The sequence below is a fragment of the Caretta caretta genome, chromosome 9 (genome assembly GCF_965140235.1).
Source record: "Caretta caretta isolate rCarCar2 chromosome 9, rCarCar1.hap1, whole genome shotgun sequence".
Classification (NCBI taxonomy): domain Eukaryota; kingdom Metazoa; phylum Chordata; order Testudines; family Cheloniidae; genus Caretta; species Caretta caretta.
The window spans coordinates 97,865,495-97,885,055 of record NC_134214.1 but is presented as its reverse complement, the minus strand read 5'-3'; the positions used below and the strand labels follow the sequence as shown (position 1 = coordinate 97,885,055).

Sequence of the window (19,561 nt, the reverse complement as noted above, 5' to 3'; positions counted from 1 at the left end):
ACACTAATTGTATCTGGAATGTGCAAACGTTATAACTTACTGAATTAACTAACAAATAGGACAAAGCTTTCAGACCAAATTGAACTGGTGATGCAACCGTGGGAACAAAAAAATTGCAACTACACGTCCCCTCTACTAATTCACTTCCCACTCATGAAATGATCTGCACTTGATCAGCAAGTGACTTCGGTTCCCTGCAACATTAGGACCATTATTAGAATACCAGTGCATTCTGGGACAAACATGACTACAAGGAGTGATGAGTATATCAGCTGGATCAAGACACTGTTTATATGAAAACTGTTTCAAAGTAGAGGCAAATGACTTGTTGCATTAATGCCCATTGCAATGGTTTCCTCCATTAGCACAGCCACCATTCTTGGAGAAAAGAATTAGGAAAATAAGGTGTATGAGTGTAAATTGTGTATATTAAATCTACAGCAGGGTGCAGCAGACCTCACACAATGCTTAAGTGTAACATCTTTTGAATTACAACTGGTCCAGTACACACTAGATAAGTCAAGATATTTGACATAAGCAGCAGCTCAATTATCCAAAACATTAGGAGCTTGTTCAATTGCCAAAAGTAGAACTGCTCACTGCAGTAACTGAACTCTACCAGGGCATGACAATTTTTGTAATACATCTAATATAGCTAGAGAATTACATCTATTAAGCCAGATGATTTGAAAGATGGAGAAGTGAGTTCTACCAGCAAGATGCCTTGGCAAAAGCCTAGCAACCAGTCCAAGCTGCACCACTTACTTGGCTTTTTACTCTTGACTGGGGAATTCATGTTCTGATCAAGACTCTGGCTTTTTGTATATTAAGCTTCACCTTCCCTAGCCCCAAGAAGAAACAAACATACCATCTCTTCAACTCTCCAGTCCCCCCACTGATGCAAGTGGGAAAGAGGACTCAGCAAGGAAAGAAGTCTGCCTCTTAATGTCAGAGGCAGAAGTTTGAGGAGGTGAGTAATGTATAGGGAAGGATCAATGTCTACCTTTGCTGATGTTTGTAAACTTTCCTAAACAGTGTCAATTTAAGAGTTTGTTCACCCGCCAGGTGTGGAATTACCATCACTGAAACATACTTAAATGTCAGTCTCACACTAGAGATGCACCACAAAATGAAGTAGCAGTTGAGTATTTTTCCAGATTCTGCCATCCTACTCTGATTTTGGATGATTTTATTAACAGCCATTAAGGCTAGAAATCTGTCTTCCTATTTGCCACTGGCCAGATTTTTTTTGAGCCCTGGACTCAGATAAAGTTAATTCTGTACTAAACCTTCCACAAGAGGATTTCAGAGCACTTGACAAACAGCTTAGCCATTTACCACTGTGAGGTTGGTAACTTTTATAGGTAAGGAAACCAAAGCTGAAATTAAGTGGTTTGTACAATGCCACAAAGATCACCTGTAACCAATCTGGTAATAAAACTGGGTCTCCCAGTTCCCAGATGTACCTTAACTCTGACCCTGGGCTCCAGTTAGTAGTGGTTTAGAGCAGTGGTTCTCAACCAGGGGGTATGCAGAGGTCTTCCAGGGCGTACATCAGGTCATCTAGATATTTGCCTACTTTTACAGCAGGCTATAAGAAAAGCACTAGTGACGTCAGTACAAGCTAGAATTTCATGCAGACAATTACTTGTTTATGCTGCTCTATACACTGAAATGTAAAATATTTATATTCAAATTGATTTTATAATTATATGGTAAAGAGAAAGCAAGCAATTTTTCAGTAATAGTGTGCTGAGACACTAGTATTTTTAGGTCTGACTTTGTAAGCAAGTAGTTTTTAAGTGAGGTGAAAATTGGGGTATACAAGACAAAGACTCCTGAAGTAATGTAGAAAGGTTGAGAACCACTGGCTTAGAGATGTTAATACTGGTCCTAACAGCAAATTGAAATGGAGATCTTTTAACTAATTTTACTTTTCCGGAGTTTTTTATAAATATATATATATATATAAAAGGGATATGAGGAATAGGAATGTGGGCTGGCCACAACTTTTTGTTGCATCCATTATACTGTCCTAGATAGGTAGTGGGAAAGAGTAAATTAATGCAGGAACAAATCCTAGAGTAAAGCAATGTTCTAAATTAATAGCATACCCTAGATAGTAAATATTTTCCTCCTGTCAAAATAGCTTTAAGATAAATTACAAAGCAACATTATAACATTCTGATAGGGAATTGAGAAGCTATGTAATTCCCTGGGCACTGTACTTTTAAATGACAATTCCAACACAACAATAATGTGAACACACCCAACGCAGTAAGTCACAACTGTCAGCTAAAAACCCTCCAAAAAACTTTCCTAAAATGAATAGTGAAAGTCACATGCACAAGGCAGTACCTGCTTCCCTATTTCAGTTTTTTTAAAAGCAGCATTTGAGAGAGCAAACAAGAAGCCAATGTTTTCTGCAGGTTCTCTTTTAGAGTATAGATTTTTCATGTAGTTTATTTTAAATGGGAATGTCCTATCTTTTCTATGCTTTAGGTTAGGTTTTGAAGTACACTCAGGATCCAAGTTAAAACTCATATCTTTGCTACTGCAACTGTTTGGTTGGAGACTTTTTGGTAAAATTGTGTTAGAGCAATAATCCATCCACTTTTATGCTTTTTGGGGGAAGGTATTTGTTTCGGTGAGCCTTTCATCCTTATGCCGTTGTCTCAGCAAACTGGAAACATCTGCTCCTGTGCCTGCTGGGCCCCTGATTAAAGGGAATGTGCAGTGATGTGATAGAGGTAGGTTTTGTTATGCTAAACAATAAGCAAATGACCTACAGAACTCGAGTTGTTTTGCTTCATTTGTTTGTTGTTCCACAGTTTAGTCGGAGAACCTCAGCAAAAGCAAACTCAAAAGATCTTTAGATATTAAATTAAACTCAGTCATATAATTTTAGATCAAATCTCCCTAAAGGTGGCAGCACTGGTTAAAAATTAAAGTTAAACTGCAAAAGCAGCATGGCCATTTTCTTTTAAAACAGGCTTATTTTGGCTTGCTTCGTTAGCTCAGGAGTAAATTTAAATTAAAGCTAAAAAAGTGAACTCAAAAACCAAAATAAGCATCCATACAGCAGTTTACGCTAGTTTAACTACTCTTTACTGAGCTCTTAGCCGAGCTAGTGCATCTCAGATGGCCCAAATGCATACACAGAGGCCTTGTCTAAGTCCCTCCCAGTCATCCTTGCCACTTCCCAACCTGCTAAAGTACTCTGTTCAAACATCCTAGAAATTTTGCTTTCAAGCACAGAAAAAGGCACGGTTTCCAACCCCCACCCAAAAAGTGAGATCAAAAGTTTGAGCATGGAAAAAAAGGAAATTTCTTTAAAGTTACAGTGCTATTATAAAAATTTACCTTTCCTACTGTTACAGCTGCGGTCACTTATCCATGCAGACGTGTCAGAACTGTACCTTGGACCATCATGCCTTTGAAGGTTATCAACCTGCAACAATTAAAACAGATATGACAGAGCTAGAACAGATTTAAAATGGTTATCCAACCTATAACCATCCCGGTCCCAGAAAAGTCACAAGCTTGGGTTTGCAGATTAATGTGTTTCAAGTTCTACTACTTCTCTTTAAGTGGTGGAAGGTTCACTGGCTTGGAATGGACTGGAATGGCTTAGTGATAGGTTGCATGGCTTATGGATTCTCATTCCTTTCCAATGGTGCACTGCCATGTTAAATCCATAAGATGAACGGCAAATTTATTTTGAGGACTAGAGTAGTAACAAGGTTTTTTTTAGTTGGAGGTCTTCAAGTCTACTATATTCAAGAGCATCTTTTGAACTTCATGGCTCTACCTGCGACATGACAACTCACCACAGGTTCTGCCACTTGTACTAGAATTTCCCCATATAATGCAGTTTCACAAAACTAAAATAAAGTCAGGCATCCAACTAAACGTCAAGTTTGCAATGGCTTGCTTGAAAATGCCCAATATCCGAGCTGATATATTTGGCAATCTAAGCCAATTCCTGATTTCATCAGGATTTTAATATTTGTTAGAAATATAGTACATGCAGCTTGTTTTAAGTGTCTTCAATGAAACATACTGGGCATAGAATTTCCCCTCCCAACCCTACTTTGCAACACATTGTGCCTACGAGCTGCATTCTTAAATGCTTTAGTTTCAAAATTGATGCCATACATGCTTTATATCCATAAGAAGAAATGTTGAATTTGGAAGACTTCTAATGCTTTCCAGCATTGCTTTTCCATAAGATATTGTTTTAAATACAGAAAGCACTTCCATTGCCATGACGTACAGCATGTCTCACTGTACTAAGAGGAAGGTAATTTGGTTCAATTTTGACAGACTGAAAAACTAGTTTGCTTTGCTTACCCATCTTTGCTGTTTCACAGGCATTTGATGCTTTAAATCTGTTGTGGAATGCTGAAAGATTCACTTGTTTTTATGAAGTCATAAGCCTTTGAGAAGTTGGAGAGAAAGACTTCTTTGCTTATCTTATTTTCTCCATTTGCCTTTGGAATCAAAGATGGTCCTTTAAAAGTGAGACACTACACAGAGTTGCAAAAATTTGAAACAGTATGAGTAAGCATCGTTTTGTAGCTTCTTTGATGGAACTGGTCAAACCTTTTATTTACAGTATTCTGTAGTTGACTTATTACATGTAAATGGTTTATTTTGGGGGAGAGGTCCTTGCAAATTCCCAGCAAAACAGTAGGAAGGCAAAGTATGCTCAGCATTATCCATTTGCTGTTTCTGGTTTAGTGACTGAATGGAATCCTGATTTTTTCTTTACACAAGGATCTGAAGAAATTTTGATCTGGGAATATTGTGTGATTTCAGAATCAAGAGGAAACTGAAATTTTAATGTGGCACATCCCCACCACCCTCCAACCACAAGTAACTAATTTGTTTAGAATGAGAGTTTGAATGTGTAGAACGATCCATCTCCATTTTAGATGGCTAGATGTTGTGTGGAAGATCTTAGAACTGCTTGTTCCATTCATGAGGAAAATCAGATGGGAAGTTTGGCATTTCAGGGAAACTTTTACTTTGAAAGTTACAACACTAGTACACAGCTCAACTTTTATACATTTAACATCTGCTTTTTGAAAGAAATGTTAACAATTTTGAAATGAAATTAAACATTGTTTTAACTTTTCCTCACAAAAGCATAAAAATCATGGAGGGGGAAACTTAACAGGCAACAATAAAAAAAAGGTAAGAACAACTTTTCCTTTTAGTAGTCCTCTGGTAGTAAAGATAGAACAACTTCCACTTGGGTTTGTGAGAAGTAATCTGTCTTGGTCCAAAAGTTTATGATTGTTTTTCAGTATCTGCTTCTGCCTCCACCCCTATCAGATCGGCTTCCTCCACGGCCACCACCTCTGGGTGCTCCGCGGCTTGAACTGCTGTATGAATCACGGGGAGGAGGGTAACCCCTTTCCATGGAAGGGGGAAGACCTCTGTCTTGTCTTCCAACACGATCACGACCACTTGAGTAGACATCACTTCTGCTGCTTGAATAACTTTCTCGACTTCCATATCCATCTCGTGTACTGCCGTAATCATCATAGCGACTGCTTCCACCATAAGATGGCGGGGGCCCTCGTGCAGGTGGAGCACTACGTGAGTTACCTGCAGGGTCAATGGTCAGGTAATATGGCAACACTATAAGTTATATATAACAATTTAAATCTGAATTTACAGAATTGCTGCACTAAAGTTTACTGTTACTTTTTTGTACGAATTGAAACTTTTTAATATAATCTGCCATGTTGGGACATTTATAGTGGGGGCCGTGTATCAGGCAGCGAATGAATTTAAAGACTGTTTGAAAGGACTGAAGACGGTGTTTATTTCAAGCAGGCTCTTTTGGGGGATATTCCAGAACAACTTGTTATTTTTAGAGAAGAAACTCAGCCATATTTTCCAGTGATAGTCGCAATTCTGAACTGTAGACTTTGCTTCGTTAGGTTATGGTAATCATTTGATCATCTTGTTAAATAAACTAATAATTGCATTCTCACTTTCACTGTGAGGAGAAAACTGAGTGTGACATTCCCCCTTAAATGCAAGCAGCCTAGTAAATCAGGATTAGGAAACCTTTACAAACTCTGCTACGATACCCTCAAAATGGGTCCTTACCATAGCTCTCATACGAATCTCTGTAAGAGCCTCCACTTGGATGATCTGAATAGTCTCTATCGCGTCCACCACCATAGCCATCACGATCACTATAAGAAGAAAAACTGCTGAGACTTACTACAAATCAGTGTTGTGACAGAGTGTGACTGAAGCTGAGAAAAATATAATGCTAGGTACCTGTATCCTCTAGAGGGGTACTCATCACGTGAGCTGGAATGACCATAATCACGGTACGCATAATCTCTTGGAGGCGGAGCATAATCTCTTGTATCCCTGGAACTTGGATAATCTCTACTTGAATAACTAGAAAAAAGTGATAGTTATATTATTTATGAGTATCATAGAATCACAGGGCTGAAAGGGACCTTGAAAGGTCATCTAGTCCAGTCCCGTGCACTCGTGGCAGGATTAAGTATTATTTAGACCATCCCTGACAGTTGTTTGTCTAACCTGCTCTTAAAAATCTCCAGTGATGGGGATTCCACAACCTCCCTAGGCAATTTATTCCAGTGCTTAACCACCCTGACAGGAAGCTTTTCCTAATGTCCAACCTATTCCGCCCTTGCTGCGATTTTTCCTCCCTCCTCTTCACAGCCTTGTATGTACTTGAAAACTGTTATGTTACCTCTCAGTCTTCTCTTCTCCATACTAAACAAACCCAATTTTTTCAGTCTTCCCTCATAGGCCATGTTTTCTAGACCTTTAATCAATTTTGTTGCTCTTCTCTGGACTTTCTTCAATTTGTCCACATCTTTCCCAAAACGTGGCGCCCAGAACTGGACAGAATACTCCACTTCAGGACTGATCAGCATGGAGTAGAGCGGAAGAATTATTTCTTGTGTCTGGTTTACAACACTCCTGCTAATACATATTAGAATATTTGCTTCCCGCCCCCCTAAACTGTGTTACACTGTTGACTCATATTTCGCTTGTAATCCACTATGACCACCAGATCACTTTCCACAGAACTCCTTCTTAGGCAGTCTTTTCCCATTTTGTATGGGTGCAATTGTTCCTTCCTAACTGGAGTACTTTGCACTTGTCCTTATTGAATTTCATCCTATTTACTTCAGACCATTTCTCCAGATCATTTTGAATTTTAATCCTATCCTCCAGAGCACTTGCTCCCAGCTTGGTATTGTCCGCAAACTTTGTAAGTTTACTCTCTATGCCATTATCTAAACTACTGATGAAGATGTTGAACAGAACATGACCCAGAAAGGAACCCTGCAGAAGCCCATTCAATATGGCCTCCCAGATTGAATGTGAATCACTGATAACTAAAGTACTCTCTGGAATGGTTTTCCAACTAGTTATGCACCCACCTTATAGTAGCTCCATCTACAGTGTATTTCCCTAGTTTGTTTATGAGAATGTCATGTGACAGTACCAAAAGCCTTACTAAAGTCAAACTATACCACATCTACCACTCGCTCCCCCCCCCGCCCCATCCACAAGACTTGTTACCCTGTCAAAGAAAGCCATTACATTAGTCTGACGTGCTTTGTAATCCATGCTGTTACTTATCACCTTATTATCTGCAAGTTGATTACTTAATTATTTGCTCCATTATCTGTCCAGGTACTGAAGGTAAACTGACTCGTCTGAAATTCCCCAGGTTGTCCTTATTTTCCTTTTTATAGATGGGCACTAACATTTGCCCTTTTCCAGGCCTCTGCAATCAATCTCTTCTTCCATGACTTTTCAAAGATAATTGCTAATGTCTTAGATATCTCCTCAGTTAGCTCCTTAAGTATTCCAGGATGTATTTCATCAGGCTTTGGTGCCTTGGACATCTAACTTGTCTAGGTAATTTTTAACTTGTTCTGTCCCTATTTTAGCTTCTGATCCTACCTCATTTTTCCCTGGTATTCACATGTTAGATGCCCGATTGCTAATAACCTTTCTGGTGAAAGCTGAAAGTCATTTAGGACTTCCACCATTTCCACATTTTGTTATTGTTCTCCCTCACCATCATTGTGTAATGGGCCTTCCCTGTCCTTGGTCTTCCTCTTGCTTCTAATGTATTTCTCGAATGCTTTGTTACCCTTCATGTCTCTAGCTAATTTAATCTCATTTTGTGCCTTGGCCTTTCTAATTTTGTCCCTACATACTCACGTTATTTGGTTATATTCATCCTTTGTAATTTGACCTAGTTTCCACTTTTTGTGGGACTCTGAGTTTCCAATCATTGAAGATTTCATAATTAAGCCAGGGTGGTCTCTTACCATACGTCTATCTTTCCTATGAAGTGGGATAGTTTGCTTTTGTGCCCTTAATAAAGTCTCTCTGAAAAAACTGCTAACTCTTGAACTGTTTTCCCTTTAGACTTGCTTCCCATAGGATCTTAGCTACCAACTGCCTGAGTTTGCTAAAGTCTACCTTCTTGAAACCCATTAGCTTTATTGTGCTGTTCTCCCTCCTACCATTCCTTAAAATCAAGAACTCTACCATTTCATGATCACTTTTTCACCTAAGCTACCCTCCACTTTCAAATTCTCAACCAGCTCCTCATAGGTGAGCATAATTCTTTGCAGACAAAATAAGAAATCAGGACCCTGGTATTAAGCTTTAACTATAATGCATTAACTTTACCTGTCTTTTGTACTATAACCATCATCTCTTGGTGACATGTAGACATCTCTCCGTGATGGCATTGGCTCTCTGCGTGGAGGACCACCATAGCTGTCTCTTCCACGTGATACAGGAGCTTTAAAGAAGTACAATTCACGTAAATCAACTGTTTAAAAATGAAGCAAGCATGAAGGACAGCTGCTGCAGAGGAAGTTCCTCAATGCAAAGTTGTATTAACAGCATAGTTCAGAGTTATTTAGGACATCACTTTGCTATAGTCTGCATTCAGTGCAATACTGTTTCATGGCTGCTACTCAAAACTAAAAAACAGCAGTAGAGGAACATCTTTAAAAAGTCACAGATCTGAAAGTTTTGCTGACATGAAGAGACAATAGCTATACAAGCATAAACATTATGCTAACAAAAAAATGAATTTGATTTGAAGTCACTGGTGATGTGTTACAGGCACGAATAAATCCAGCCTCGTTATTCCAGACAACCAAAAAGAAACACATTGAACAACTCCTTACCTCTCCCTCCCATTCCACTACTGCTACGCACTGGCCCTGAAGGTGCAGATCTTTTGGGTGGAGGTCCGCCACTTCGTGGAGGTGGCCCCCTCTTCATTGGAAGTGGCCCCCTAGAAGAACCTAAAAAGGTAAAGAGTCAGTCAACCGATCATTTATGGGAAGATCTAGATAAGCCATTTTTTATATTCCTGCAGGTTAAAGGGCTAAAATTTGAGATGCTTAAGCAGTGGCAAATCAGTACCACCAAGCCAGAGCAGAAGTCTGTAGGAAGAACTTGGAGACAAGTGGAGAAGAACTGTAACACTCTGGCCACATGCATGCTCCCTGAGATTCCATAATGGCTCTTTTTTTGGTACAGCGGTCAAATCTGGGAAGCCCCAGTCAGGAATAAAAGATGCAGTGTGACCAAAAGAGGAAGAGTAACGTAAATCAGATTACATGGTCATGTAGCCTAGATAATGCACAAGTCCACTGCTTCCAGATATTGTGGCCAAATAAGGAGCAGAGCAGCCTAAAAGCAGATTTGACCACATCCTACCCTGGAGGTTGTGCAGGACCCACTATACAGACCTCACAGAACTGCTTTCTGGCTGTTTTGATTCAACTACACCCCAGATAAGGGGCTACTTGCTTCTCCGATTAAGAAAGCAGCTTGCTTAATTTTAGTCCAGTATCCAGACAAACTAACAAAATCTTGTGTGCTACTCTAACGTTTTCTACATCAAAGGATAACCAGTCAAGTATCTCTCCTAAAAGCTACAGCTCTAAACAGTGCTATATTAAACAAGCAGTGCTCAAAGTTTGCAGATCCCTATCTTGCCAGATAATTAAGCTTGACCCTCAAAGGATCAATCCCTGAAGTCAGCAGCTATTGTTTATTGAGTTTTGTCTTCTGGCAGTAAGACTGCAAAGCGTTCACCTTTTTCCCAGCTGCAAGATGACTTTCAAACCAGGACACCAGAATGCTTCCTTCCTCGCTTGCAAGGGAGGAGTTTTGCTTTCTGTTTGAGCCAAAAGTCAAGCAGAATGCTATATGCAGAAAGGAACCCTCACACACTAGAAGATTTAAGTCTAATTACTGAGCCAATAATTTGGCTCAACTGCAGAGTGCACATTTTCATCTGTTTTTAATTTAAAAACAAGGAATACTTTATTCAGTGGCTTGATTTTTCAGAGGGATATTGTCACCTTCCAAATCTGATGGTCTTCCATGTTGTCCAAGTGTTATCAGATATGTAAATACATACCCAAGTGACTCCCTCTTGAAGGTGGTCCTCTTGCTCCACTTCCGCCTCTTCCACCTCTAAGGCCCCTGGGAGGACCTCTGCTTCTTGGAGGGGGTGGTGGCCCACGTCTACCACCACTTTCAAAGGATGGCTTGGTTGCTTGTTCCACTTTAATTGCTTTCCCATCTAATGACTAAAAAGAGAAGCTGCTTTACTCAGTGCTCAGTTATGCTTCTATGTCTTAAATAAGCAATTGGGCTAGATGGACCATTGGTCTGATCCAGTAGAGCCATTCTTATGTTCAGCTTCACTGTTACTGGGCTTTTACATTATAAATTAAGAAGGTTTGTAATTCTAGAACAGCTCTGAATCTTCAGCATGCCGGTATAAACAACCGGGAATGTACTCAGAAGGAATAAGTTCTACAGAAAGGTCCTTTGCTCCTGTGGCACTTAATGGAAATCTGCAGCAATTTCAGAAATTGGAACTCTGGTATTTCTGTTGTGTTTAACTTAGAACATACATCTGTTTTAAATATGTGCTATGTATGTACTACTCTCTCCAGTTTCAGTTTTCAGTAAGCCACAGGATTTTTGTACCAAACTATAGTGGCATCAGAAGTTCCAGGGATGAAGCTTAAGGTTTGTCAGCTGGAGCTTTTGGCACATGGGAAGGCAGCTGGACGTATTCACTTGATGTTTCTGTGAAGATGATCAGCCGTGAACTAAATTAAAGTTGGCATGAAAACTAAAGGCAGTTTCAGAATTAACAATGAACTGGGCAGTTGATACCTTTGCACTATTGCATCAGGCTACCTACTCAAAAAGGTGACAGTCAGTTTATGTTGTTTTCAAGGTTCTCTGAAACCACTATATATATATATATTTTTTTTTTTAAAAAGCAAGAGCCGATTCTAGATCTAGATTTAAAGGCATGGCTCTACAGAAATGGGTGCCTTGTGTGGCCATAATACAAGCTCAGTGTTCAATATATTCAACAAGTAAACTCAAAGTTTTACAGCTGCTTTGTTACCAGCCTATTATGTGCTGGGTTATCACAAGTTTTGGAATCAAAGAGTCAAGAGTCCTTAAAGGATTTGAGCCTATCTACCAAGACTGCAGGCTCTGTGAAAGGTGTGTGTTATTTAGGTTTCCGAACATCTACTCTGCCCAGAACTCAAAAAGGACAAAAATAGTTAGGATTACTGTGCTAAATACAACATCTCATTAAAGAGAATCAACTCGATTTTAGTTTTCCCTTTCTGCAGTTAGTGATTCTAAGGCCATTGTTCACAAGGAAAGAGATGCCTGTAGGTGGTGACACCCCCTTATCGCCCGCAGCTTTGAAGCTTCATAGAAATTAGTTGCCAGTGGTGCAGTACAAGTACTCTCCCATAGCTTGTGTTGTGCAGAAGCCTGTAGTCTTAAATTACCCAAGAGTCCAACTCAGTCTATTGGATACAAGCTGGAGACACAAACACTGGTAAACTGGATTGTTTAAGTTAGAACTACTATGACAATGCATCTTCGAGGCACATGGAAAAGCCACCAGTTGTCATGATGAGCTGAAATATTCTAGAAACGGAAGCAAGTGTTTTGATTGGTTAGTTTCAATTGCATGAGGATGCCATCACTTCTTGGACATAATTTGTGTGAAGGTCACTAAAAGACTGGAAGGAGCAAGCTTCATCATGACCATTCTCCCGGCTCATTGTAGATTCCTGACACTTTTGTGCTTTTGCTGTTCTGATACCAAAATACCTCATTGACCATCTGGCATTTAGAAATTCTGAATGCAAGCTTTAAGTGCCTTTTATCACCTAACTCCCTAATGTGTGGTTTTCCTTCCCCACGTTACTTCTTTCCTATCTTTTTGCTTTCTGTTCATTGAAACCCTGGCTTACTCAGCCAAGATATCACCACCTTCTGCAGCAGGTGCTGTGAACCTGTGACCAAAAAGGCCAGCTACAAGTGCCTGGGACAGTCCAATGCTAGTAAGTTTGCAAAGGTCTTAAAGTAACTAATGGATAATATGCAGAGCCTGTGTTTTACCAGCAGCTAGGATGCAAGTGAAGAAAAGCATTAGTGACACAAGCTGCATTATTTTATCTTTGCTTTTATTTTTCCTACATATGAATAAGCTTCTTGTTTGATTCTAAAACAAACAGAATTTAATTCCAACAGCTCAAGACAATCTAACGAACAGTCTTTTTGGGATTAGACAGCTACTATAATCTTTAGCGCCTTCTGGGAAAGCTCAAACAAGGGTCTACTCTATAAAAAGGAGACTACAGCTGAAAAACAAAAATTAAAAATAAAAGCCTTAATTTTAAAGCCTTAAAGTTAAAATACTTTAATTATTTCCCTTTCTCCTCTTGTGTCCATAAAAGGTCAGAAATTTAAATAGTGGTTACTACAATGGCAGCCAACAGTAACTCGGTTTGTAAAACCCCAAACCACCTTTAACTGTTTAGCGTTGTATCCGCAGAACAAGGGTTTTACTAACACCTTTTCGCTTGCTGGGCCCAAGACAGCCTTATGAACACAGCACATCCAATAGTTGGATCATGTATTAAGCTTAAATGTATAAACTTTTTTGGGGCAGCGACCACCTTACTAGTTTGTGCAGTGCCTAGAATAGGGACCTGGTCTCTAGATACTCTGCAACAAATACTGATGTTCAGAGCCATGGTTATAAAAGCCATACAGGTGCTGACCCACCAAAGAACTACAGTTGCTGGTGTACTACCTACACGGCAGCTGGGAATGGGCAATCAGTATAACCCTATAAAAGGTTGACTGGGAAGGTTCTAATTAAGTGAGGATTAGAGAATTACCCTTGGACAACAGCTATAAAGATTTCCAAGAAACAGAACCAAGGTGTGCTATTAATGCCTAAAACCTTCAGGTAACACCATGCTAGCTGAAGCATAAGATGTCAATGGATTAGTTTGTGCATTGGCAGGCATTTAATAGACATGTCATTCTTCTTATATTGCTCATTAATAACTGATTCTGTAGTCTGACTTCAGCTTCAATTAGCCAAAATGGGCAGGGATGCAAAAACTGTAAATACTTTCATTATTAGCAAGGTAACAGGTCCAGGTCCATTGTTTCCTGATAGAGCAGCTAGAAATGAGCACTTGCTATCATAACACCAGGCTGTCATACTGTCCTGACACTTTGTATTATGTGGTCCTTGACTGAAAGGCAGAAAGGATTTTCAAGTTCACTTGATGGCTTGCAACCAGACACTCTTATACAGAGTTTGGCTTTCCACATGTTTTATTGACCATGAACAGTCCACTTTCTCAGACCAAACTGAATGCATCTGCAACAGTTGGTACTAGAAAGACCTATCAGCCCACTGATGAATCTAGGACAGCCTTCAGTAAAATAAACACTATGCCCAAGTCACCTATATTTGGGCTGTATGGCACTACCAACCACTTATGCAAGGATCTCCTCCGCAGGTAGGCAGAGGTCATACTTAGAATCATAAACGTGTGACTGGAAGTGTCCTTGAAAGATCATGTTCACCGTGATCTCAGGAAAACTGCACTGTGAGCACCTTCATTACGACCATCTGGCAAATGCCTTCCTTAGTAGAAAAGCCTTGGCTAATAGAGCCAAGGATAGTTCCAGAGAAGGGTTTATCTGTCGTGATCACCATCTATGAAGAAGCAATGGTACTTTGTGAGCTAATCTGACTACTGTGTAAAAGTATGCACTTTATGCCTGAATCCGTTTCAGAGTGAAAAATAGGGATAAAAGCTTGTGGTACGACACATAATTTGAACTCTGATGTAATTGTTCAGTTTCCTTAAATCCATTACAGGATGAAAACAGTCTCTTCAGAATGATGAAGCATTATGAAGTAATTTCTTCTGTACTGCTTGAACTGTATTGTTTCTTTTGACGCCCATCCTTACTAGAGAACTCAGTTTTATCCTGAATAGCAGATCATGTGAGGGATCTCTGAAAGCTAATAGGAAAGAAGCTAGGAGGCAGCACAGGATGGAACTCAATCTCATATGGACCAAATAGCAGCCCAAACCCAGTGATCCGTGGTAATGTCACTCCACAAGGATGAGAATCACCCATCCCCAACAGAGAACAAAGCAAAGCTATCGACTCCCAGCAACTATCAAACTTGAGACTTACTAGAAGTAAGAGTGTAAAAGGCAGAATAACTTGACCAATCTGAAGTGTTGTGCTCTCTTTTGTGCTGTTAGAAAGAACCAAAAGCACAGAACTCCCACGCTTCTTTGGCTACGAGGGGGTCAGCCAATAACTTATTAGAGACCTGGTTTAATTTTTTTTTCCAGAGGTCAGTCTTGCTGTATCCTAACAATCCTGTACCTGGTTTAGGCTGCTACTTCCTATTTAGAAAACTTCTGTTGCTTTCCCACTTTAGGAAACCATGGAACTGAAGAGGCCCCTTTATGGGAACAAGGCTCTGGCTCATGGGAGCTCTGTCCTATAGAAAACCTGGAGAAATGCATGTGTCTTTTCTGACCTAAGGTGTAGAGGAATAGCATTACAGAACACCAGCGTTTGGTTATCTTCCACAACATTCAAATGACTAAAAGATGAAGGATGCAGTGTGGTAGTTGTATTGGCCCCAGGATATTAGAGAGAAGGTGGGTGAGGTAATGTCTCTCACCAAACAGAAACTGGTCCAATACAATACATGTCTCACTTACACCTTTTGTCTCCCTCTTTATATAGAAAAAGCAAGCCGCACAGAAGGTACCACTTTATCTCGGTTTTCCTCTAGGATTGACCATAATTGACCCAGAATGCGGTGGATCCAAATTTAAGCAGATGCAGATATTTTAACTGTTCTGTGGCCCAGAAACTAAGCAAGCTACTATTAAAAACCTAAAGTTTTTAAAGATTTCTCATGTAAGGACCTCCACCCCATGCATCTGCAGTTTATCACAGGAAGAAGGAATCAAAGGCTGCTGGACACTTAGGACCACCCTTCAGAACATTATGGGCATTGAGAGGGTGCTCACACAACCCATAAGGCACCACTTTATAAAGGTTCTAAGAGTCCAGTGATGCAGGAGGTGCATTCTAAAATAGTATGCACAGATCTCAAAGAAATACAATTAAATATTATATAAACAAGCCACTATTTTAGCTAATACACTGGGCATTTATTCTAAAAATTCCAAGTGTGGCCAATGTTATACCGTTATACAGAAGATCTAAAATAAGAACAAGGAATCATTTTGTTTTAAGAGCAGTTTTAGAATAGTACTCTACACACGATGTCAAATGATCAAATCCTCTCAGCCAGTCACTAATCTCTAGTGCCTCAGCAGTTAAAGCACAAATTATTCCAAGCCACTCTGGTTAAAACAGTATTTAAGAGGACTTTAGAATTGTGCTACATAATTCTCAGTATTACAGTAACATGCATATTTTGAGGTAAATCCTGGAATAGCACCTTTAAGGAACTGTCTACAAGTCAGTAAGAGTCCGACTGCCTTCTAAGTCACAGGACTGTAAACTTTGACTCAGAAAGACTGCTCATCTCTGAAATGGTGGCACAAGTTATTGTAACACTAAGTTGGGCATGGGCACCAAGAACACATGCTCAAACAGTCTGACCGGACACCATGTTATAGCTAGCTTTTACTGTTTGTATTTGATTCTCACTGTGAGACAACATAAGGCAAGGATTAAGAGAGCTCTGCTGAAATTAAATGTTTTAACTAAGAACACTACCAGCACATTGATGTTCCATTCCCAGGATTCCATAGATACTTACTAAAGACCTATTGAAACACTGCAAAATATAATGCTTAAATCACACTTTAAGATATGCACTCAAAACATTTCAAGTGATTGAATATAAACCAAATAGTGAAGAGTGCCAAATGACAACTAAAGGACTCTAGCTATGGAAGACAAGTAATATCAATACAAGCTTCCTCAACTGCCCCATCAATGTGTCAATTGATTTAAAGGTGACACCTCCAAAGAAAAAGTAAATTCAGTCCTGCTACATAGTTGTTCAGAGCTTAAGAGGCTGCAAAAAAGGAGGGCTGTGATGCTGGTCAGCAACAGCAGACATCTCCCACTTAGAACACAACTGCAATACCACCCGGGACTACATACTAGCCTGTGACCTACAGATCTTAGGCTATGTATCCCCATTACTACTCTGGGCCTTTTCACTTATTTCATAAAAAGTTGACAATGCATAGCTACATTATTTGCATATCAGTTTAAATGAAGCAATTCAGTCCTTTCCTATCATCAAAAGTTACTGTTCCTAGTTAAATTGCCAGATTTGAGAAAGGAGCACAGATGCAATCATGGTTGTTACTACTATTGAATGAGTTAGCTGGCAAGCCACTTTCCATATCACGCATCTGGTACCTATTTGACAAATTTAGGTGTGCTTAATAAGCAGATATCCTTTCTCTATATCCTCTAAGCAGGAACAACAAACACTAAAAGACTTGAGTAACTGTCTCAAATTCCAAAAACAAATGGAACTGTTTTTCTTCAACTTCATATTTATCAAAATATGTCAATATAACACGAACTCCCATCCTTCCAGATTAAGAAATTACATTTGTATCAATTCAGTACAGTAGATGCTGTTTATAATCAAATTTAGAGACTTTGATTAGAGTTATGTAGCTTTTGGCTTTACAAACAGATAGGATAAAGAATTTGTATAACAAAAAGCTAAAAACTCCATCTGAAAGGCATCCTGATTCTCAAAGATACATAAATTAACTTCCCTCTTATTCTCCTGAGCAGGAAGCTTCCCACCCCCACCCCCCATCCTCAAATCCTGGGACAGGAAGAGAAGCTTTAATAAATGCCAGTTCTATAGGGTTAGCAAAGATTATATTCAGCATTTGTAAGTTTAGCAGCAGAAAAGAAATTTGGTCATTTGTTACAGTAGGACTTGTCTCTCAGATCTTAATACAAATCTAGTTTGTAAAGCACACTGCTATTAAGTTCAAATAATTAATATTGACACTGCACTGTAGTAGTGATAAAACAAGCATGATTTATCAAACAGAGATCATACCTTTCCATTCATATCTCTGGCAGCATCCTTTGCATCTGCTGGGCTCTCAAATGTGACAAAAGCAAATCCTCTGGATTTGTTGGTTTCACGATCCTTCATCAAGAGAACTGTAAACATAAACCTAAATGTTATTCTACTTTTCATAAATCTCACAGCATAACCTACCCCTTACAACGTGCTCAGAACTTCTTAGAGGACTATGAGAGCAGTATCATTTCAGCTGATCAATGCCATAAGATTCATCACAGCACAACTTTTAGTTAGTATCCATTTAGAAATTTTATTTTTACCTTCCACAATGCGCCCATATTTGCCAAATACAGCCTCAAGAGCTTTCTCATTTGTCTCTGTATTCAGTCCACCAATGAACAATTTCCCAGGACGATCCGCTTCAACCATTTTGACTCTAGTAGGACCTATTAAACATAAGTTATATTAATGAGACATGATGACACTAGATTTAAGAACTTTAATTCCCTTTTTGTAAGAAGGTGTGAACTCCAGAAAGTATTTCAACACACACCCTCCCTCTCCTTCCTCACCATATAAGAGTGACTTCTAACCAAGTCAGTTAGAAACTTTAGAGTGAGAAAGAAGCAGAGACCATCATCTGTATGAAAGAATGAGATAGCTAGACACAGAACAAAGCATCAATTTTACAAAACGATATTCATATTTAGCACCCTAATAGTATTTCTAACAGATGAACCTATATAATTTGAATAAATCTAGAAGGAAGCCATGCTATAAAATACAGTGCCGGGATACAGAAACTGGGGGAGCGGCGCTGAGGAGACCGTAATAAGCCCTGCTCTAACTGACTGCACATGATGTAGGAATGATGTTTTATGGGCAGAAGGAACAATTTTTAAATCCTATGGAAACAAAAAATCTTTTACCAGAGGAAAAGAAACAGGACCCTGCAGCTACGTTTCAAATGATGCAAAACAATCCCAGAGTAATTCGCTTCAGGCCGGTTTCGGCCGGTCAGCTCTTATTTCCAAACTGTTCAAGCCTAGTCTGGAAACCAGGGTGCATTTTTCAGCATGTTGCTATTAGGCTGGCCCGTCCACGCCGCTCCAGGGGCCGGGTGTAAATCGCGACTGTAGGACAGATGGGCCTCAGCAGCTGGGGAGGAATGTGCCAACGCTGCTTCACCCGCCCCCCAAACTCCAGTGGCGGGAAAACCAGAGCGCATCCCCCCCCCCCCCCCCCGGGAATACCGAGGGCTCGGCAGCCACAATGCGGCCGGGGAGACGAGAGCACGCGGGATCCGCAGCCAGTCACAAAGGCAGAGGCGCGTGAGCCCCAGGCAAAGCGGAGGGGGCGGGGGATAGGAGCGTTAGACCCTCAACAGTCTCGCGACGCTACCACAAAATGGCGGCCACGTTTGGCGGGGATAATCTCCTACCGGAGAGGCGGGCCGCCGCAGCAGCTGAACTGGGAACGACCAGACCACGTGTGTCTGCCCGGCATCGAGCCACCCCAAACGCAACAAAGAGCCGCGCACCTCCCCACAGCGAGCGCGCGTGTACACACACACACACACCGCGAGGCCCACCCAGCGGGACCCGAAAACTGCCCGACACCTAAAATGGCGGCCACCGCTCCTCACCCCGAGAATCCGGCGACCAGGCGGGCGCGGCGCCCAACCGCAGCGAGTGCCCGGCCACCCCACTCCAGAGCGGGAGGAAGTTTAACTCCCCGACGGAACGTCGGGACCTGGCCCCCTCCAAAAAAAACCCCCTTCTTCCCTCTCCCTTCGGCGTCCCCTTTCCTGCCCCGCTCAGCTCTGCTCTGCTCTCCCGCTCCGTTCCCGCCTGTCCCGCCGGCCGGCGCTCACCTCCCCTCCAGTTCCCGTCCTCGCAGACCGAGCTGCAACTGCGCAATGAGAGAGCGAACAAAGGCGCTGCAGGCCTTTATATAAGTGACGTCACCGCCTCGAACGCGATGGCGAGCCCCGGATGCAGCCGCCAGCGGGGAAGGGGTTTGTAGGCGCGGGGGGGGCGCTGAAGAGGCCCGAGTCGTTGTAGGATCCTGGGG

General features: G+C 40.8%; 1 protein-coding gene and 1 non-coding gene across 4 annotated transcripts; both read right to left on the bottom strand.

Moving 5' to 3' along the window:
* Nucleotides 1–5,005: 5,005 nt before the first annotated feature.
* On the bottom strand, nt 5,006–19,459 carry RBMX (RNA binding motif protein X-linked). 3 transcript variants are annotated; one of them, XM_075132568.1, is made up of 9 exons: nt 19,362–19,459; nt 17,809–17,934; nt 17,519–17,625; nt 10,478–10,649; nt 9,231–9,350; nt 8,722–8,836; nt 6,304–6,429; nt 6,127–6,230; nt 5,006–5,616 (listed from the first exon to the last, which is right to left on the bottom strand). In XM_075132568.1, exons 2-9 carry the CDS (start codon nt 17,915–17,917, stop codon nt 5,309–5,311), a joined length of 1,161 nt encoding a protein of 386 aa, XP_074988669.1. In that variant the 5' UTR covers nt 17,918–17,934; nt 19,362–19,459; the 3' UTR covers nt 5,006–5,308. The 3 variants fall into 3 exon arrangements, with proteins under 3 accessions (XP_074988669.1, XP_048720766.1, XP_074988670.1); XM_048864809.2 differs by having other exon boundaries at nt 6,127–6,215; XM_075132569.1 differs by lacking the exon at nt 19,362–19,459 and adding an exon at nt 19,134–19,155.
* Nucleotides 17,694–17,767, bottom strand: LOC125643246 (small nucleolar RNA SNORD61). Its single transcript, XR_007358644.1, has one exon. It is a non-coding gene; the product is annotated as a small nucleolar RNA SNORD61 (small nucleolar RNA).
* Nucleotides 19,460–19,561: the final 102 nt, after the last annotated feature.